Below are 23,036 nucleotides of genomic sequence, written 5' to 3'. Positions count from 1 at the left end.
GTTCATTGTAATTTGCAGCGAATTAGTACATACATAAATTATATATGATGTATTTCTAAAACAATTCAGAAAAAGGTTCATTAATATTGTTACGTTGGTTTTTTTTGCGACAAACAACAAATTCCACCGTTATTGTAATGAATTTTAAAGCCAGGAATTAAAACACTAGTTATATATTAAACATTACTTATATATTATATTGTCACAGATACATAATATTATATACAATGCATTATTACATTATATTTATAAGTTTTTTAAAGGTTAAAGTATACAATCATATAAAAATAAAAAGTAATTTATCTTGATAACGTGCTTTTTTAATTTTCTTTTATTACTAAAAAAGTTTGGTAGCCGTAGCATACTTTTGAAGCTAAGGCTTTGGCTTCGTTGATTATGTGGTAAGATTATGAACTATGTTTTATCATTCGCAATTTGAAGAATTCTAGGATCGATGTCAATTGTTTCATCTGCCTCTGTAGTGGTTTTAGTAACTCCTCCGAAATTGTCCAATGGGACTTCAGAGGGTATTGTCTCACTGCTGTTGTTGTTTGGCACGGGTTTGTTTTCATTATTCACATTTTGAACTTCTCCATTTTCGTCATTAGTTGTTTGTTGTGTATCTACTGCCGGAGAGCATGCCGAAGCTCGATGAATGTTAACACCTACGAACAATCGTTGACATGTATGTAGTTACTTATCATTGTGGTGATTTTTTTTTGTATTCGTGGGACAGTAATGTACATGGCTAATATTACTAAAGTATCTCCACTGAACCTGATACTAAGCAAAATGAAGTCTAGATGGATAAGTCTCGAAAAACTATACAATTATGATGGCTTGTTGTAAACTGGATTAACAAAACGTGTATAAAAAAACTACTTACTGACACCACACAGCTGCACGCATCGTAAAATACTAAGATTTTCAAATGTGATACCATTAGTGCCACAAACAGGATTGTATTCCGGAGTATGAGGGCACACTTTCACGCAAGCTACTAATTCCGGTTGCCAAAATGTAGTTGGAGTTGGAGTTGGAGGTGGAGTTGGAGTAGTGATTATCATTTGATTTACATTATCATTTTGAGTACATAACAAATTCTGTAGCGTTGCAATATCTGAAAATAATGAGAAAAAAGTAATTTTTAAACACTTAATTTTGTATAAATTATTTTCCCTCTTAAGGGTATTGAAAAAATTTAAAAGTAAAGATGTAAGAATCTTATTTCAATTGAAACAAATTGGAATAGGAAGAATCACGAACCAATCACGTAATTATCAATTTATCGATTTTTCAGAAGTTGATCCTTAGATAGAGTAGGTATAGTGTGTCCTGAATGATGGCAATGAACTTTTGTTACCCCCAACAATCGTGGTGCTGGGGAGACCCTTGGTCCGGGCAGAAATATACGTGGATATCTCGCTCGAATCGATTTATTTGTGTTGCATACATACTGAAAGCAGTGTGCTCTTACACATAATATAGTTGAATATTTCTAATACTCACTGTAGCCGCAATACTGTTCATAGTCTATCTGATTAGAGCTAACGTTCATTGTCATACAGAGTTCTATGATGTCCATAAATGTGTTCATACTGATCTGAACGGCAGGCGATAGCGGATTTACTGTTTGATCATTACCATTTGAGATCGAGGGATTGTTATTGGTATAGTTGTTTACTTGTCGACATGGTGATATATGTTTTACTTTCACATCTGTAAATTATAATGAACATAATTAATATTTTAAAATTTGGTTTTCCGATAACGGTGAGTATTAAAAATGTAACATATCTTGTATAACAGGATATTTAATATGTATTACATATTTTATATGAAATATAAAAATATTATTATTGAAGTAAACATTTTAGACTTAAAACCGTATTTACAAATGTTACTTTATTTTATTTCTGTGATAATAAGCACTGGAAGCTTTTGGAATGACAGCCTTCGCAATGTTTATGCGTAGAAGCGCTGTTGTTGGCCAATACTGAGATACAACATAATTTCAGTTAGCTGACAGATTTAAAACAAAGCTGTACAAATCCAAAAAAAACTATGAAATTGCCATTGACACTATGCGTTCGGGTGCTCTGTGCGCCCTCAAAATATTGTTTGTGAAACAGGTGTTTTAACTTACCATATCCACACATTTGGACACACAATAGCATCGCTGGGTTATCGTATGTAATATCATCGGATCCACAAATTGGTTGGTTGTCTTCTGATTTATAGCAAGACGCTATACATTGAACCTTAATAGACTTCGTTTCACCCACACCCAGTGATGGACATGGTCTTCTTAAGAAAATTCTAATATCTGCAATTGAAACAATTAACAAAAAATATATTATTTTATCACAGTACAAGTCGTCTAACAACATTTTTAATTATAATGCTAATGTGGATAATTAAATTATAAAATAATATACAAATCAAATAATATTAATTCGACTAATTCCATGCGAAAAATATAAATATAAACAAGAGTGTGAGTCATATATTGCTGAAAAAGAGATAAAACTCAAATTAAATACTTACTCTTTCCGGATTTCTGAGCGCTGAGAAACTGGTCCATGTTTTCGTAAGTCTCATAATTAGTACCACATACAGGTTGATATACTGGTGTCGTGACACTTGGGGTAATTCTTGGAGGGTTAATATGTACCGAAGTGTAATTTGATGGTGGATGGTTTGGTTTTGTTGTGTCACTTGGTAGTAACGTTTGCTGAGTTGTTCCTATTGCGTGAGTTGGTTTTATCGTTTGCTGAATTGTTCCTATTGTGTTAGGTGGGTTTATCGTTTGCTGATTTGTTCCTATTGTGTTAGGTGGGTTTATCGTTTGCTGATTTGTTCCTATTGTGTTAGGTGGGTTTATCGTTTGCTGAATTGTTCCTATTGTGTTAGGTGGGTTTATCGTTTGCTGATTTGTTCCTATTGTGTTAGGTGGGTTTATCGTTTGCTGAATTGATCCTATTCCGTCAGTTGGTTTTAACGTTTGCTGAATTGTTCCTATTGTGTCAGGTGGGTTTATCGTTTGCTGAATTGTTCCTACTGTGGCAGTTGGTTGGGCAGGTACGAAGTTTGTCCCGATTTGAAAATTTGGTAAACTTGGAAAATGTGGTGGAGGACTCGTAATCGTACTAAAACAGAAAGTATTAATTTATACATCTTTTGTCTGAAAACAAATTTTCATCCGCATATTTTATCAACTAAAATTTATAAATATATTTGGTTACTACATTTTGCTTTCGGCTCCGCTAGTATAAATACTTTCTGATATAAAGTATAAGTCCTGTTCTCGCATTATGCTGTTTGGTAGGACATATGTGCTATTGCTGAACCAGGCTGGTTTGCGTACAAGTTACCCCTGCACTCAGCGGTTTATTACTTTATTAGCTTTTGCCCGCAGCTCCGCCCGCGTGAAAAATAAATCCGCGATAAATATTTCCTCAGGATAAAAAGTAATATATAGTATTTAGTAGTAATATAGCTTCGTAAAAATGAATAAATCTTCAAAATCCTCTTTATAATATTACATTAATAACAAACATTTGTGACTTTCACAATATAATAATAATAATAGGATATAATTTTAAATATTAACTAGTTAAATAAACAAAATTACTTTATAGGATACCCCCAATTAGGATAACCTTGGTTAAAACCCCAATTATGAGGGTGAGGATGGTAATAGGGGTGCTGGCCGTAGGCATACCCTACATGGTGTGGATGACCCCAAGGGGGCCTATGCCCCCAATTACCATGTCCATGACGACGCCAAAACGTAGCGGTTGCTGTGTTGCCTAATACAGCAAATGTAACTGAAAAAAAAATCGAAAGTACACTTCTACGAATTTATGATTAACAAGACTTGAAGATATACGGCAAATATAAATGCATTATGTTTTACCGCTGTACTTAATATACTTGGCTTTAATATATTATGTACTTGAGTCTATTTTAATTATCTGTAAATTTATTGAATTTGTAATATTGTAGGTACCTATTTATTTTAAGTTTGTTATACAATTCTTTATAATTCATAATATCCCGCTTTTTCGTCGGAGGGCTAATAATATAATATGAAAAATTTGTATTGCGATCGTTCTATTATCACAGACAGGACTATTGTTACCAATAAGTCTGATATTGTGATAATAGACCGATTGTCGTGCCGGGCAATACTTATTGATGTCATAACGGTGACCTTGTTAAGACCGAAAAAGACAAAATGTCAGAATTGGCAAACGAGGTTACTGTGATATGTGAGATGTAGACTACAATTATTATCCCGATTGTCATTTCTACGCATGGGTTGATACCAAAAAGCCTTGACCAACATTGTCAGAAGCTCTCAATTGGCCGTTGGGTCGGAGGCCAGATGCAGAGGGCAGTGTTACTGGGCACAGCGCGCATTGTGAGGAGATTCCTCACTTTTAAATCAACCACCGGTGGCTTGGGTCTTGAGCTTCGCAATCGGAGCTGATTATTTTTTTATATATTTATGCGCATTGTTTTTATTATAGATATGATTAAAAATGTAAAAAAGAGTTTTAGAAACAAAGAGGACTACATAATATAATTACTTGCAATATAAGCAAGATTAAAACGTTGTTTATTTTTTTTCTTTTCTATCGCATTTTCTACAAATGTGGAATGAAAGATTTTTGCCGTTTCTGCCCTTAAAGGTAGGTAATCAAACCTCTAATTGTATTTTAAAGTCTTTTGATCCTTAAACGAAAGGATCGATTGGTATCAAAAAAAACATATTTGCACGAATGTAATGCAATTTAAGTACCTACTTTAAATTTCTTATATTTTTAACCAACTTCAACAGGAGGAGGTTACTCATTTTTTTAAGTTTTTTTTTTGTTTAGGCATCGCCTCCAAGTAAAGCATATCAACATGAAACACGAATCGGAAAGAAGAAAACTCTCAAGCAATGTTTTAATAATTACCTTTAACGGTTAAATTTATTATAAAATATATTAAATTCATTAAATTTTTAAAGGATTTGAAAGGCGGTTTAATTAATCTTAAAATATTTTTATACTTACGGATTACGACGTAAATATTCTGCATTTTCGAATAACTCAATATCACTTGTATTTTCGAGCACTAACCCGACTCACCCCAGATTCTAACCAGAACTGTTGGCACTTAACGTGTGACCGTATAGTTAAGTACGTTTGTTGTTATCACAATATTATAGTAATAAACTTAACTTGACAATTACTATCGTATTATTTATAATTCCATTTTTAACTGATAAATGTACAGTGCCTCGATATTCCGGAAAATACGTAGATAATTCAAAATGCTATTTTGTGTTTAATAAGTTGTATTTTACCTATCTCATAAATGGTGCGCTACTTCTCGCGAATTAAGACAGTCACCCTAAATAAATTAACCTTATATTACAAAATATCCATACGGAGAATTACAGGGATTTGGACTCGTTGCGCTCTATCCCAAGAAATATTAAGTTAGACTCAACTTCGCTCGTGTTAAGTGACTTTCCTGGAATAAAAACTTCTTTATGTAGTTTCCGGAATAAAAATTTTACCAATGTATTCATTTGGGATTTTATAACGGCTCTCCTCCGAGCAAACTGCCTTGAGAATTTGTTCCTTACATTAGCAGCACACGGGTACGGGCAGTTATTATACAAAGATTTACAAATCATTTCTTTCAAAAATTAAATGCGTCTTTTTTAGGGTTCCGTACCTCAAAAGGAAAAAACGGAACCCTTATAGGATCACTTTGTTGTCCGTTCGTCCGTCCGTCTGTCCGTAAGTCCGCCTGTCAAGACCCTTTTTCTCAGGAACGCGTGAAGATATTAAGCTGAAATTTATAACAAATACTCAAGTCTACTGTCTGTTGGAGCTGTGAAAAAAACGAACTTCTAAGCCAACGCAAGCAAAAGATACGGCCGTTCAATTAAAAGCTAAGATTTCGCTAAGCTATGCTTAGGCATAGCTTAGCGAAATCTTTATAAGACTGATTATGTATTAAACTATTTATAAACAAGGCTTAAGCTGCTACTTAAGAGCCGGTATTCAACTGAATCAGCGCTGATAGGTAAACAAAACTCAGCGGTCACATATAAATGTCATTGGAGCTGATGTTAATATGGGTTTATTATATAAGGAGCATCAGGATGCCAACTTAAATTGACAACGTCTCGTCTGACATCACACATCGGTGCGAAACGATGTTGCTTCTATTAATTCTGCACTAAGTTACAACTAGATTTAGAGAAGACAATGCGGACAGCCATGACAGGAAAGAGAAAATGGGTAGAGTTAGGAAAAATAAAAGTTGATGGGAAGGAATATAGAAAAAGATATATCTATAACTGTTTCAGTTGGTCTTCGTTTATGTTACACTCTGTATAAATATTATTTTATGCGTGACCTACAAATTAGGTGAAATCAGACGAGTACATATTATTATTTACCACATTATTATGCTTCAGATACAATTACTCGGAAAGCAGTTATCATATCGAGAAATTATGACCGTTATTAATTAAAATACTTACCTACATACCTACATCATGAAACGACGCAAAAACCCGGCTGCATTGAAAAAAATTTAAAACTTTTTAACAAAACATTACACCGCCTGCAAAAACCACTAAAACCTAAAAAATAATTTAACATTACCTATATACTGGTTAACAAATTTGGTGTCGGTGACTAATTAAAATTGCTAGTTGTCGTACATTTGTTCATGTATTTATCTAGCTTAACTAGCAATTGTAAGTGTTTAGTGGTTTATGAAGGCGGTATAATTTTTTGTTAAAAAGGTTTTATTTTCGCTTTTTTGTGTAAGTAATAAAAAAAGATCATCTAAATCAGTTCACCCAGTAAAAAGTTCTAATATAACAAACTAAAAAACAACAGTCGAATTGAGCACCTCCTTCTTTTTTTGAAGTCGGTTAAAAAGGAAATAAGCAGACTGTCTTATTTTCTATATTATATATGGAAGATATCACATATTGTACACCCCTGAGTTGGGATCCGAATTTAAAACGGACAAGAGAATCACACCCTACCACAACGTGGGACCGAAATGGGTACTGTTGACATGCATTACAGTATTTGTTAAAAATAGCCAGGTTTCCGGTGCTGTTAATCGTACAATTTGGAAAAATAACAACCAGTTTACAAATTTACAATTATGTACTATCTTTCATGATGATTGTAATAAAACAGTTAACGCAGAGCCATAACTACACTGCAAAGGGCCCGTGGCAAATTAATCGAATGGAGTCCACATAAAAATCTATACCTATACAGATTTTTACCGGAGAACTTTTTGAATTTGGTAAATTTTGGAGCGCCCTAAAGCCTGTGGTATTTTGCCTGTCATGCTACCGTATAGTTACGCCACCGAAAATTGGTGAAGAATTTTGGGTATTTATGAAATAATAATATAATAATATCAGCCCTGTATTATATACTTGCCCACTGCTGAGCACGGGCCTCCTCTACTATTGAGAGGGATTAGGCCTTAGTCCACCACGCTGGCCTAGTGCGGATTAGTAGACTTCACACACCTTCGAAATTCCTATAGAGAACTTCTCAGATGAGCAGGTTTCCTCACGATGTTTTCCTTCACCGTTAAAGCGAACGATAAATTCGCAAATCACATTTATGAAAAGCGAACGTATAAATCGCGGAATATTTTAATTTGTATACAATTTGTCACATAGACTGTATTAATATTAGCTGTTTTTTATTGTAGTAAACAATTAACCAAGAAAAAAATTCAAATAAACGAAGGCACGAGCAAATTCCAGTACTTTCATTAATAACAATTAATAGGCAGATTGGCAGATAATAACAGCCAACTAGATCATTGACTTTACGTAATGATTCAAGTACAAAGATATCTAGTTCTATACCAGTTTTTAACAAGTATTGAAGACGCTCCGCTGGGGACAGGATTCTCGTTGACAGGTTTTATTTAAAATAAACACACCTTATTTTATCAAGATTATACATTTTTGCTTGTCACGGTGGCGTAGTTGTATTTTGTGCCCAGTATGACACCGCTCTAAGGTTCTAGATTCAAATCCCAGGTCAGGAAAGTGTTTGGAGTGATTTTTACTCGGTATCAACTTAATGTTCACTCAATATCAAATCACCTTTTGCGTTTGTGTCCACTATGTTGATAGGCTCGCCCGCAATTACATAATGTGACTGAACACACTAGGAGAAAAGTGGATAAACTAGCAGCACTCTGTGTACCCCTTTGGAGATAAAGGCGTGATTGTGTTCGATTAAATTAACAATAGGAATACCCATTTTTTTAATATTCATAGCAAGGTAATAGAAAAAGAAAAAATATGAAACATATAACATAATAAGTATAAGAATAATACCTACAGTAGTTTTTTTGCATTAATGTAAATTGCAAATATTTTATTTTGCAAAATAAACCGGAACGAGGGAGGCCATCATTCAGCCACAAGTGACGTCATATTTTAATTCGATAGTCGTAGTAACTTGTTTTATTTATTAAAATATGTCAGAGCATAAAATGTTACATGACCGACGCGTCATATTTCAAATCAATAAAAAAGGTTTTTTTTTCTATTATATTACGATTTTACGAGAAAAAGTTGATTGCAAACAGTATAAATTGAACATTCGTAATTTGTAAGAAAAAAACTCAAGTTGATAAACTAAATTAAGTGTATATTTAAAAAGCATTAATAACATTGATAGCTGGCCATCGAGTGACGAACCTATCAATAACTTTAGCTTATCATAATGTGTTTCGTTGGTCGTGGGGTTTTTAGCTAGTGCATGTTTCACTTGCGTCTGTTTTCCTCAGCCTTATTGGGTTTATTCCAATCCAAATTCAAATCATTTATTTACAGTTTACATGCATGTTACTGGTTTTATGTAATTTAAAAATACATATATACATCATTTTCTTGCTTCTTCCCTGCCAGCCCGACCTGGCTTCTTTGTTTACTAAGTATATTTTTCATTTATTTTATTTTCAATATAAATTGTCTTTGTTTTTATAAGCAAATTTAATTAAGTAATAATTAAATATTCTCATGTACCTTGACTTATCATAAGTGCAACTATGTTCGCCTACGTGATGAATAAAGCATTTTTATTTTATTTTTTATAATGGAAAGTCTCGCCATATTCTACCCTTACTGGGCGTGCAAATTTTTGTTTTTTTTTTATTTTTGGCCGTAAATAATATTAAATGTAAAGGCGGTAGTGTTACATTATATCAGCTATTATATAATCATATTATTATTGTAAATTTATTATATTACAGTGACAAGATTAAATTTATTATAATTTTAAGAAATCAATTGAGTAAAAGCATTTATTAATGAGGAAATTCTTAAGTTACTTGTAAACAAATTAATCTTTCTTACGTCTTTAATAGTTGGACTAAGTTAATTATAGATTGCTGGCCCCATTCGATAGATACTCTTCTGCAGAAGCGCTGTGTTGCTCGTTTCTATAGATAGGGTATTAGGTTCCCTTGTTGGTAACCTTGTATCAGTTGGTAGTCTCATTTCAAGCAAATGACCATGATTTTTAATAAACACAATTATCTCATAAATATATAAGGACGCAAATGTGAGTTATTACGGAGGTTTAAAGTAAAGTTCACAGCTTTCCCTAGGAGGTAAGTTACACATTGCACGTATACATTTCTTTTGGGAGACAAATACATCATTTTTATCTGTTTAATTACCCCAGAAGATAATTCCATACCTTAAGAGGAAACAAATCATTGATTAGGTATATAGGTGATTCAATTTTTTTATTAGTTTAGAAATTATGTTGTAGCAACTATTAATTGTACATAGATTAAAAAAAACGAAATATTGACGCTGTCTGCATTCTCCGCCATATTTATTGCAAGTGCAATGGTTCACTGAGTCTTAGATTACTGGAAACCATAAAACATATGAACTATTATTTTTATTAAAAAAGGGCCCTAATTTCCCAAACACCCCTTTCTCCTTCTTTATCTCTATACGTTTCCTTTAAAACGTGCAACGTATGCATGCCTATTGCTCATTTTCATTGTGAGTGTTAATAAAATAGTATTAAGTATATTGTTGAGTAAATGTCAGAGAAAGAACTTTTTTGCTGCCTTATCCGTTGATATCCAAAATTCTAATTACACTATAATACATTTAGTGCTCGATTGTAAAAAACTGGACAAGTGCCAGTTGGACTCGCACATGGGAGGTCCCGGACAAACTGGTAGGTTAAGTATCCTAAGTATTTACTTTTACATATACTTGAGTTCAAACTTGGCAAACTTTATTTTGCCGGTCGATCCCTAGACTCCGTTGTGACACCAACCGCAAACAATAAGTTTGTAATTAAAGTACATATTTACGGTTCTCAGATATTTTTCCTTTACATGTGCTGTAAGATATTGCTTTATGTTAAATTTTAATTCTAGGTCCACTTGGGTACCCTATAGCTTTTCATTCCCTTATAAAATCAAGATTTCATAATTTTGTATTAAACCATACATTAAATTTGATTATTTCTTGGATTGTAGCAATCACCGACTGCCTCGGTGGCGTGCTCGATAACACTACCGCTAGAAGGCTTCGGGTTGAAAACATTGATCGGATAAACTGACATTGGATTTTTTGGTTTAGTATCAATCTGGAGTCTGGAATTTGTGACCCATATATTACGATAGTGTCACCCCCTTTCACATCACGGATTCCTTTCCGTGATGTGAAAGTGTGTGGAAAGGAATATACACGGCGAAAAATCGATACACTTGTTGCACCTCTGTCTACCCTTTGGATATAAAAGCCTAACTACGTGTATTATTTTAAATAATGCTCACTAATATAATTAAATATTTTTTTTACAAACTATTAATACTATTTTCATAGCTACATCCTTGTAGATTCTCTAGGTAAATATTATAATGGTATTTAGTAATACCCAAAATACTAACAATTTAGTCTAAATTATAATCTCCATTTTTATATGAAATATTGATTATAATTATTCTCATTAGTACTTTTAATTGTCGTGGTCTAGAAGCGTACATATAATGTGCAACAAATCTCACTAATTCGGCTGTCAGGTCGGGAAACACCTTTCCAAGATTGCCACATCAAATCCCTTCAGCAATATGCTTGTATGTTGCGCGATGGGCCGTCACATTGGAGAACACAATGGACAGGTGAAAAATATTTGTTTAACTTATATATTTTTGTGAAAGATAGAACTTTAATTGTTGAATAAAACAACCGGCATTTTCTATTTCTGTTTTATTATAATTTTTTTCGTTCCAATATAAGGCTTTAAGCCAAAACTTTTTTCACAGCCACATTAAGCTATTTTTAATAAAAAAGACGAATAGATTTTTTTTAACAAAATCACAATGGGAAATAGTCTTCGCGAACTATATGTACTTTTATAGTTAATAATATATTTTTTTAACTGGACGCATCGGAAGCAGGAGGGCAAGGCGCCGCTCTGAGGAGACTTACATCTGTAAAAAACAGAAACATATTTTGATATTAATACATTATTAACAAAATCAATTGTTTTGTGACTGAATTATCTTGAAACGAGAATCGGAAAATCCACATTCGAACATCACTACACAAGTAAAGTATTAAATGGACAACCCACAATCTTTTTCCGGAGCTACACTATCATCTAATGTTATATTAATTATCGCATTAATGGAGACAAAGCGCTGATGTAGCCACGACTTATCGCGTCAATTAAAAAAATGCATTAGTAATTTGGCATTTAAGATATTAGATTTGTTATTTAAAGTTGATTTATCCGCGTATTACTGCATATATTGCTATTATGAACGTTAACATTATAATTTATATTATTTATGTTGTAATGTCCTTCAAAATACAAGAAGGCCGGGAAGTATCTATTCATTAACATACCATAATATAACATTATTGTTTATATTAGTTTCCTTGAATATTTTCCTCATTACAATATAGGAATATTTTGTTTATGATTCTATGAATATTAGTTTATCTATGCATTTCAAAATCTAATAATTAAATGTCACTAATGGGCTACAGATGCTGAATATATTAAATCGAAAGAAGAACGAATGATTTGAAACTCGATTTGGCTTTATTATAATTTTGGATATTCATAACTTGAGAAAATGGAAGTATGACTTAATTCAAGCCTAATCTGTTATAGAAAGCATATTTTTCTATAATGATTACTGTTACGTGACAAAAATGGATACTGTAAATAAAGAGTGGCATATAGTTTTATTTATAAATGTTTGCGAAGAAATACAGCAAACTTCAGGCTGTGTCATAAACAAATTTTATAAATCTTGGGAATGATGATGAGACATGCTAATAGCTAAATTATCCTTATATGAGAACATACCTACAAAAGAAAGACAAAAAAAATACATGTTTATATTAAGGTCCTAATATTCGCATTTATCTGCATGATATTTTGCACAGTTGGATAATAAATTATACCCAAGAAATTAAGCTTTAATCAACACAAGGTTATGTCTCATGTGACCTAAGGCGCAACAAGACCTGTCAGAACAAAAAATATGGCATAAAAGTAAAGTTCAGTCGATAATGCTACTCATTGAAGTGACGGGAAGTGTGACATAGTTATTATAAAGCAAGTAATTATATTAAAGTATCAACATCATGATCTATTTATGAAATATTCATATGTCGGCAAAATCTTTAGGACGGCCTTACGATTTCTAATCACTTACTTATTCTATATCTTATTAATTATTTGAAATTCTAAACATGATAAAAAGGAAATAATTTGTTAAAATTGCTACAAAGTAAATTGTACAAAGCCGCATCAATTTAATTTTCGATATTACTGGTCTTAAAATTAAGAGAGATTTAAAACAGAGGCTTTATTTCGAAAGATTAATAAAAATAGGCAATCAATGTCAAATTACGTCAAACAAAATTATTATATAGATTTTAGAGATAATAATTAGAACATAACTTACTTGAACCACAAGCTTGGGCACACATCAGCCTGCCGGGGTTGGTGTAGGTGACTCTGTCAGTGCCACAGACTGGGTTGTATTCGGGAGTCACGGGGCAGCCGCGGAGACAATCCTGATACGAAGGAGACACAGTTGTAGAACCACTGAAAATTAAAAGTGAATTTATTAGTCTTCACTCTCAATCAAATTAACACCGAATTTTGAATGTTGACAAAGTCAGGGGGCCCTATTCCGTCTATAAGGACTATTCTTATTTTTGCAATTACCGGCATTCTATTCGAAATACAGCTTCGATAGCCGTATAGGTAAGATAGACAAAAAATCCTCTTACCTATACGGCCGTCAAAGCTATCCTTCGATTACAATACCAGTAATTGCAAAAAGCTGGAAATACCCCCGTAGACGGAATAGGGCCTTCTTTAGGTGTCACTCCTAAGGAAGATGAAACTTCATATAAAGTACAACTGGCGACATCTATCTGTACCGCAAGGTATTTATTACATAATTTTGTGAATTCGTATCTAGAGTAGATGGCGCCAATATACAGATATGTCGCTCAACATAGCTTATCTACGAACTTCCAATGACGAAGATTATGTTAAAAGCGTCATGCGAGCGAGCATTCAGATATAAGTAAATGTCGGAAAAACAAATTAAACTCTTCTATTTATTATAAAGCCGTCGTTGCTGCCGACTCCGAGATTTTTTTTATGATAACTTAGGCTCGGCGCTTTGTCTCGTAAGCAGCTTAAAGAGAGGAGCAGGTTCAATCGGGTGCAATACTAAATATTTATATCGAGTTTGCGTGTCGATGAATTGTAAGTCTCAAGATAATGAAACTTGTATTTTTATGTATTGATGGTTGTATTGACCTGATATGTTTATCAGTCTCAAAAGCATTATTTTTATGTATTAAGGTGTGTATGCATGCGTAAGGTACTTATATGAGCAAAGGAAATAAGATGGAAATAAACTAATTATTTAATATATATGTGTATCAAAGTTACAGGTTGCATATTTTCACAATTGATTATAATCAGAGGATAACAGGACTGGTACATAATATTATGATAGAAGCAATAAGCTTTGCTTTCCTTATCTTACCCATTGTTAGTCGCTGGAGGCGTTGTCTGTTGCCCCTGACCGGGCAATTGGCCCTGACCAGGCAGCTGACCATCGTCATCGTCAGGAAATTGCACTTGGTCAGGTAATTGCCCGTTAGGGTTAGGGAAGGGGAAATTGGGGAAGATCCAAATTCCGTTTGGTCTGTCCCACCCGTACCTGTCTACAAGCGTGCCTTGTTCTTGAGGAGCTTGTCTTTTTTGTCTGAAGCTCATGCACATGGCTTCACTGGCAATGAGAGCTGCAACAGAAAAAATATAATGATCATTATCTATCATATTGAAAACATAAGTATAATTTTCTAGATTTGAACAGAAATAATGATGTTTATGCAATAAGTTATAAACGTCTTCGTGTCATCTAGTTACAGCGCTGGAACCATTGACACTAATGTGTATATCATCTAGAATTTATGTTATTTCTTGGTTTCCAGTAGGCTATGCCTGTGGCATTGCTTTAGTCCATGGGCGACGAATGCTGCTTACCATCAGGCTGACCGCTTGCTCATTTGTCTACTAAGGCAATAAAAAATGTCTGGATTATAAAACTGTCTTCAATAGTTTCCAAATCCTGACACCAGATAACCATGTGCTGCAGAATAATAAAATCATGTTATATGACTCCTGGGTTGAGTAATGTAATCTAATTCATGTACAAAAAAACGTAAACTTGCACAGTCCTCGCAAATCCTTATGGTTGCCATAAAATTAGAGCGGGATCGAAGTTATTGTTTATAGGTACAAAAGAGTGACAGGATTTCTAAAGGTCATGTATACCATCAGATCGGCCAAAAATTGACGTTCACTGTATTCTAAAACGAGTTCACGATAAAACATTTAAAACAGAGGAACCGTGGTTATTAACGAATTACCCAGAAAACATGTTTTCTTTCCAGAACACCTTGAGAACAGGACACACAAGCTCAATGTTAATGACTATAAAATGTCTACAGAAATACCAGTTTATGTGTGCTAAGTGACGTGACAGTTAAATGGTATTCCCCGTGTATAGTGAAGTGAGAATGCTATTTAGATTACAAATCTTAATGGATCATAATTTAGCGTGAGTCATGAGCATCTTCAAGCATGAAGTCATATATAAATTTAGGGTCAAAATATAATGGGGCCTTACTATTTTACATAGTTAATAACTTATTCTGTATTTTTCGCTTTGTTTAACATTGTTTACTAAGGAAAAATCATAAGGTAATAATTAGCTTAAATTCGGATATGTAAAGTTTATTAGTAAGGTGTTAGGAGAGATTCCGATGTCTAATTCTAACTTTCGGCTATATTTAAGTTCAATATATTTGTGTTAAGACTATGTGTTATTAAATTTTAAAAAATTCTGCCTATGACATTGTAGTTATCCATTTGTGTTATTAACAATTATAAACAAAAATGATATAGACCGTCATAATTCATTAATTATTCTTCTAGTTTCACAATTATTTTACAAATTGTTTTTTGTGACACATAAACGTAGAAAAAATAACGTCATGGCAGCCGGAACCATAAAAACAATATAATAAGTATAATTAAGTGTATAATTATTGCATGTACGAAATTACTTCGAATAGCGTATTTTTTAGAACTAAAACTAAAACTAAACTAAAAAACATCCAAAAGGGAACTTATTCGGTAAATAAATATTTTAAATGAAACCTTAAATGTACGCAAATTTAACAATTCAAATTCGTGTCGCAGTTAAAAAAACATCTGCGTAATTAAGATAAATAAAAAAATATACATGCACAAGTTAACACTCGTAGCTGGTTGATAGGTTTATCGTGAATTAATACATAAAACAATCAAATATGTTTAACATTGATAAAGAAATTAAAAATATGTTTTGTAACACCAAAAGCAAAAGCGTTTATCGAGGGCCATCACCTACATGGGTGGATGAGATCTTTCAGGTCAGGGTTGGTTTATTTCGACTCTGCCCAAATTCGGAGACGACATGGAAAAAAGCAAGTAAGTAGGCGGGGCGGCTTATACCTTATTTTATAAAGACGGTATTTTTTAATTGACCAACCTATCTTACTACACATATTATAATATCTAAACCTGTAATAATATTAACTAACAGTCAAAATATTCCTAGAGAATAATCATGAATGCAATACTGTAATAAATAAATATTTCCTTATAGATTTTATAAATTGGTCTTTATATAGCAATTTGATAATACGTCTATCTTGGATAACGTTTTATTATGTTTATTCACCGGCTCATGTGAGCAAAACACAATAATATGCTAAATATATAATGTCAATAAAATATATGAGGAACTGATTTGCACTTTTGGAACAGGTTTAAAAATCTTAAACTTGTCATTCACCTTCTGATTAGCTATACATGTACACTTTTACAATCTATTTGCATCCTTATAATTCTACAGATTGATAAAATTATATATTTAAAATTTGAAAAGATATAATACTATGCCTAAAAAATTTTTCTTACAGTAACTTTTGGCTATATAGAATTATTGGTTACATTTTAACATAGATTTAGACGCTCTACTACCTCTCGTTATTCCCAAATCCCTCTCCTTTTCGGCCGAAGCCCGACATTGTTTTTTATTATAAGCGTTTATGCATGGTGAACATGATTTGAAATAAGGTGAATTACCTACTCATTAGGCAGTATAGGAAATTTAAAAAAAAAAACATAATCCAGAAATAATATATATCATATTCAATTGAATGCAAAAATAAACAAAAAACTTACCCAGAACGAAAAACACGCATAGTTTCTGCATGGTTATAGAATGTAAATAAATATAATGCACTATGTCACAAATTGTGTGAAGACGTGTATCGGTCTGAGAGTCGACTCGTCACTGGCGACTGTCCGATGCCGGGTTTGTTTATAAACACCGCGTGTCCGAATGTTCCCCTGATACGCTTGGATAAATCATTTTCTTAAAGCGAAATATGTATTCACCGCATTTTCCTGTTCATTTATTTGTAGGTATTTATACACTAAACATTTAAACAGTTCTCTCTTTTTCAGCCACTCCATTTATAATTGGGTACAGTGGAATTACTTGCAAGTACCTTTCCCGAATAAAAGAAATTCAAAAAGCACTTTCGTTGAATCTGTCGCATGTATGTGGTAATCAAAATGGTGTTTTAATATTTGATAACAAAATTTAACGTTTAAAAACTTAAATAGATATATTTATAAATTTAATATGATGTGTGGCTCATACATTTTCTATAAAGTCATTCAATTATTATATTTGAATAGGTATTGTTCACAACGCCGCTCGCGTAAGAGTCCTTTCTCGGTATACCAATCACTCTGGATAAATTTTAGGGATATATTATATTATGTTAATATAGGACAAATATTTTCCCGGGTAAAAAGTAGCGTATTGCACTAAGGAGTAACGTCAATTTAGCAGTTCTTGAAATTATCACGTTCAAACAAATAAACTCTTCAGTGTAAATCATTCGATATACGTCTTATAACGTCACCAAACCTTGCCGTTTCTTGTTCAAATGTATTAAAAAACTTAGGTTAACAATGACGTCAATGTAAGTCAACAGTGAGCGGCACAAATGGAAATACCAGATCACCTGAGATGACTGACCAGTCATAAGTCACCGACGATGAATAAGATTGCAGGGAAAGTAGCTGTTATAAAATATCCGTTTGACAAACATAAAGAATGTGTACAAAAATAGTTATAATGTATAATAGTTGACTCATTTTTTAAATAACTGTACATAATATAATCTAATTAATTACTATAAATGCGAAAGTTCGTGAACATGTTTAGATGTTTGTTAGAAGTAAACGTAGAACAGCAGAACAGATTTGGATGAAATTTGGCACATAGCTAGACCATGTCTTCGTTTAACACATAGGCTACTTTTATCCCGGTAATTTGCTCCCATGAGTTTTTTTTATTACATTCTTTTAATTGATAGCGCTGGCTTCGTACAGATGATACTTTGGATCTCTAAAATGCTTTAAGGACTTTTGTAGTTGAAATTTAATATTAGAAAATAGGTTCCGCCTAATGTACATGAAGGTTGCAACTCCTTCGAAATATCGGAAGAAAATCATTTTATAAAAAGCCGCGATAAAATCCGAAAAATATTTTTATTTCCATGTCGAACATTCGCGTAAGCATAAGAAATCATTATTAGAGGATGGAAGTTAATTCACTGTTTCCCGATACGAACAAGTATTCAGTCCATTATATACAATAAAACCACAATCCAAAAAATAAGAAAATGATAAAAAAAATTAGGCATAAAGTAAATTTCATACCATAAAAAGTCTGACTATAAATGCTACAGAATTGTTCTATGTAATTTTATGACAACGTGTGTTTCGAAAAAATAGTAAATTAAATTTCACCCTGTCTCGCAAGAAAGAATCATATAATTTTACAAAAAAAATAATTTTATAAAGTGCCTATGGCAAACGACAAATACTAAATAAAATTACGAATGAAATTTGTTGTTTAGGCAATAAAATTAACTAAGAATTTTTCGTTTATGGTTATCTCAATAAAAACTGTAGCAAAACTTTATAATAGGTATGTGTAAAGAAACATAAAATTAATCATAATTTCGGAATAAAATGCCAACATGTTTTTAATTAATTACTGACAAATATCAATAAATTATCGATATAATGATCATACTGTTGTCTTAGTAACAACGCTTTCTCCTTATTGAGTACATTTTGCCCGCTGCTCCGCCCGCGTGAAATAGTTTTTTGGGATAAATATTTTCTCGGGATAATAAATAGCATATGGCACTCAAAATTAATGTAGCTTCCTATTAGAATATTTAAAATTGATTTAAAATTTCTAGAGATCCCACAAACGAACAAACACACAAACTTTTCCTTTTTATAATATTTGTAAAGAAATTATTATGTTAGTCGCCCTACCACGAAGTGAGGACATTCCCTCTTATATTTCCTCGTAAGGGATGAATGACCAGTGAACACAAGCGATTCTTTATTATTAATTAATGTTTATTTATAGTTTAAATTTTCCTTATACACTTGCTTTGAGCTATATTAAAATTTTAATATAAGCTATTTTATTTTATTTTAATTAAATTTTTATACTATTTTTAATTTGTAGTATGGGCCAGAAAACCTGTCCTTGGTTTTCCTAATATAAAATAGTGTCGAAAAATTCACACTGAAAGAATAATGGATGCACTACTGGACTAAGATGAAAGAAAGGAAAAGTCTTCGAAACATAAGGAGAATATTATTACATAAAAATCGCGATAAAATTCGTAAAATAGTTTTATTTTAATAAAAGAAAAGAGTTAGGAAGGGTGTAATGTATGATTAAATTGTTAATAAACCTTGTTTGTTAAGTTGTTTCAAGTTGTTTATGAATAAGCCTTAGCCTTGTACATTGCTCACTTCCTTCTCCTAGTATAACCTAAAGGATGGGCGGAGGGGAGAGGGCCAGGAAATGTTCGTGAACCCTCATAGGCTTCAATGTGTAGTTCCAACAAAGAGGTATACACACTGAACTGTGTGCCTAGAGCCGCGGCCAATGTCCCCCTGTGCATGCATTCCGTGTTGAGACCAAGCGCACAAGAATTGCCTCGGGAGGAAAATGTACCTGATTTGACTACTACCACAGTGACTGTATTATAATAATACCGAGCCATACTCACAGACAGGACGATACACTACAATAGACCAGATATTATATTAATTGATAAAATCCAGAAGTCTGCTTACATCATAGATATAGCAATACCAAACACTCACAACATTCAATCCACCATAGCTGAGAAACTTTCCAAATACATTGAACTTAAAGACGAAGTTATACGAATGTGGCGTCTTCAAAAAGCAGTCATAGTACCAATAGTTTTGTCCACCACGGGCGTGATTCCTACACAGCTCCACAACTCTCTACAGACACTCCATCTGCCAAAATTCATATACATAACCCTTCAAAAAGCAGTCATTCTCAACACTTGTCGCATAGTGAGAAAATTTCTGCAGATGGACCACGATTAAGTTTCTTTTACCTTTCCCACTATAAACAATATTTTCCTTTATGTTGCTGCAGACTTGGCTTTGGCCCGTCCGCACCATGCAACCCGGTCTATAAGCCGAGATTTAGTCATGATACAAAAAAAAAATAATAATAATATCAGTCCTGTATTATATACTTGCTCACTGCTGAGCACGGGCCTCCTCTACTACTGAGAGGGATTAGGCCTTAGTCCACCACGCTGGCCTAGTGCGGATTGGTAGACTTCACACACCTTCGAAATTCCTATAGAGAACTTCTCAGATGTGCAGGTTTCCTCACGATGTTTTCCTTCACCCGTAAAGCGAAAGATAAATTCACAAAGAATACACACATGATTTTAGAAAAGTCACAGGTATGTGCCCTTGGGATTTGAACCTGCGGACGTTCGTCTTGGCAGTCTGTTCCACACCCAACTAGGCTATCGCCGCTATATTATACTGTATTATACAAGCATATTAATGACTAGTTAAGTTGTGTTAAGGTACTAAAGAAATATCGGGTTTGACTAGACACACAGCTAAAATCATGATAAGCACTCCGATCACGAAAATAAATGTAAAAAAATGAATGTATTTTTATGCAGACCACATAATTTACCAAGACACTTGTATCTCTACAATAGATATTATCCTCTTTGAATTAAACATCATTCTCATCACGAAATGTTCTGAGAAACATTCACAAATTGGAATACAAAACAAAGTCAACTATTTCAAGACGGCGCATTTTGTTTTTTACTTATTTTGATATCAGATTTTCCAGAATATAGCAATTTAAATAAATTTTAAAATATAAACAAATTAACATAACCAGTCTCTCAAGAACATGTCGATGATCTATCGGCTAGACCCTCAATAACAGAGACCAGTTTATCTCAAGTAGATCCATATATAGTCTTCAATTTAAGCCGTTTGTCTATACAAGTTATGTTTAAACCTGCTCATCTATACATATGATAAAACAAAATCTCCATTTCGGCCTGTCTGTATGCTATCGATTTTCTCAAAATCTACTGAAGTGAGTTTTATGAAATTTGGTAAGACCCTCCTGGGAAGTTTATTGGCTACTTTTTATCCCGGGAAAACATGTAACGGGATTTTTATCCCGGAAAACTCATTCGCGCGGGCGAAGCCGTAAGCAAAAGCTAGTAAATAAATAAAAATCAGTAAGTTGCGTTATTATCCACTTACATTTTATTATTAACATAGCAACATTATAAAGGCAAAAGGACACTTATAATCATTTGTCTTGACTGCTTAAGAATGCGAGGGCATTTTTTAAAGTTTCGTAACCAGCGGGTACCCATGGAAGTGTTTTATTTAAAAACACCGGGCCCGTACATTTCCAGATTTCAAAGGCCGGTTAATATTTTCATAAAATATTGACCCTCTTAAGCAAGAACATCATAACTGACATTTCGAATTTTTGACGAGAGTTGCTTTGTTACTTATTAAATTTAAAATATTTATTATATATATTTGCAGTATTTAATGAAAAATAAATCATTATCACATATATTTTAGAATTAATAACCAAAAACTGTTTTATAAAAAAGTAAAAAATGTCGCTTACGATGTGTTTCTTGAAAAGAATCAATTTGTCTTATTATAACGGATGTAATAACAAATTGTTCTGTACAAGGAACATTTGGACCACTAGTTAGATTCGCACTTATCCATTGTTCTATATTACTTACTTATCTCATTACTTACCATTCTTGTAATTTTATAAATATTTTAACTTTACTTTACTGCGCCATAGTTTGTCAATATATTCATTGACTAGCCATACCTAATTATACATAAACGAGTTACCTCTAATTTCTTCATAAAATTTTATAACATAAAAATATTTGAACTGGACATTTTGTTTGCTTCGGTTTTCATACACTTATAAAAATTCCGCATCTGTAATAAAACATCCCTTTTTCGTTCGGTCATCTTTCAGTTAATCGCCTCAGACAGACAAATGCGGTGAGGGATTTTGTTTTATAATATACTAGCTTTTGCTCGCGGCTTCGCTCGCGTGAAGGAGTTTTCTGGGATAAAAGTTCACTGTATGATAAAAGTCTTGCTACATATTTTCCCGGTACTGAGGGTTGAATTTATCAAAATCCTATTTAAGCGAACATAGTAGCTCCAATCTTTAATTTCAGTTCAATCAGTCGAAAATCTAAGAATATCTATATAAATTTTCATCCCCTATTTTACCCCCTTAGGAGTGGAATTTATCAAAATCCTTTCTTAGGGGATGCCTACGTCATAGTAGCTTTATGCATGCCAAATTTCAGCCCGATCCGTTCCGTGTTTTGGGCTGTGCGTTGATAGATCACTATGTCAGTCAGTCACCTTTGAGTTATATATATTTAGATTCGCATTTATTCATTGATTTAAGAGCAAAACACTCTAACAGTTAATTACTTTATCTACTTCCCTGCTCATCAGAACACATGTCATACAACTGTTGAGAATAATTAGAATCAATACTAACACAATAATTGTTCAAGGGCTCTACCATACATTATTAGCTACTTAACGTCTACTCATCTGTGTAGTAATTACATCAGTGTTTTCCTCCTTGCAAGGAAATATTAAACATGTATATTTAATGACATATTAATATTAACACAATACATATCGACGGTTGAAAGGCTGACTTAACGACATTTTTTGCGACAGTTATATACATACCTATTTAAAATCAGCATTTTTTTATATATTTTTTTTAACCTAGTTATTTTTTTTCATAATGATGAATGAATGATTTCTTATGTTTACGCGAATGTTAGACATTGAAATTAAACTAAGTTAAGTCTTCGAAACGTCGGGAGAAAATAAAATACTAACACC

The 23,036-nt window shown here is 32.9% G+C and overlaps 2 protein-coding genes across 7 annotated transcripts; both read right to left on the bottom strand.

Annotated features, from left to right (window-relative positions):
* Positions 1 to 298: 298 nt before the first annotated feature.
* LOC115440834 (serine protease inhibitor dipetalogastin) lies at positions 299 to 7,592 on the bottom strand. 4 transcript variants are annotated; one of them, XM_037440390.1, is made up of 8 exons: positions 5,067 to 5,200; positions 3,635 to 3,830; positions 3,051 to 3,149; positions 2,548 to 2,933; positions 2,147 to 2,326; positions 1,510 to 1,719; positions 887 to 1,120; positions 299 to 665 (listed from the first exon to the last, which is right to left on the bottom strand). In XM_037440390.1, the coding sequence occupies exons 1-8, from the start codon at positions 5,089 to 5,091 to the stop codon at positions 415 to 417; spliced, it is 1,581 nt and encodes a 526-aa protein (XP_037296287.1). In that variant the 5' UTR covers positions 5,092 to 5,200; the 3' UTR covers positions 299 to 414. The 4 variants fall into 4 exon arrangements, with proteins under 4 accessions (XP_037296287.1, XP_037296288.1, XP_037296289.1 ...); XM_037440391.1 differs by having other exon boundaries at positions 2,548 to 2,901; positions 3,058 to 3,149; XM_037440392.1 differs by lacking the exon at positions 5,067 to 5,200 and adding an exon at positions 7,574 to 7,592 and having other exon boundaries at positions 2,548 to 3,149.
* A 3,699-nt stretch (positions 7,593 to 11,291) lies between these two features.
* Positions 11,292 to 17,032, bottom strand: LOC115440835. 3 transcript variants are annotated; one of them, XM_030165325.2, is made up of 5 exons: positions 16,881 to 17,004; positions 16,042 to 16,086; positions 14,128 to 14,386; positions 13,024 to 13,166; positions 11,292 to 11,532 (listed from the first exon to the last, which is right to left on the bottom strand). In XM_030165325.2, exons 3-5 carry the CDS (start codon positions 14,364 to 14,366, stop codon positions 11,477 to 11,479), a joined length of 438 nt encoding a protein of 145 aa, XP_030021185.2. In that variant the 5' UTR covers positions 14,367 to 14,386; positions 16,042 to 16,086; positions 16,881 to 17,004; the 3' UTR covers positions 11,292 to 11,476. The 3 variants fall into 3 exon arrangements, with proteins under 3 accessions (XP_030021185.2, XP_030021186.2, XP_030021184.2); XM_030165326.2 differs by lacking the exon at positions 16,042 to 16,086 and having other exon boundaries at positions 14,305 to 14,386; positions 16,881 to 17,032; XM_030165324.2 differs by lacking the exon at positions 16,042 to 16,086 and having other exon boundaries at positions 16,881 to 17,031.
* Between the last annotated feature and the right edge of the window lie 6,004 nt (positions 17,033 to 23,036).

This window comes from Manduca sexta, chromosome 19 (assembly GCF_014839805.1).
Source record: "Manduca sexta isolate Smith_Timp_Sample1 chromosome 19, JHU_Msex_v1.0, whole genome shotgun sequence".
Lineage (NCBI taxonomy): Eukaryota > Metazoa > Arthropoda > Insecta > Lepidoptera > Sphingidae > Manduca > Manduca sexta.
This window is presented reverse-complemented; position numbering and strand designations above follow the sequence as displayed.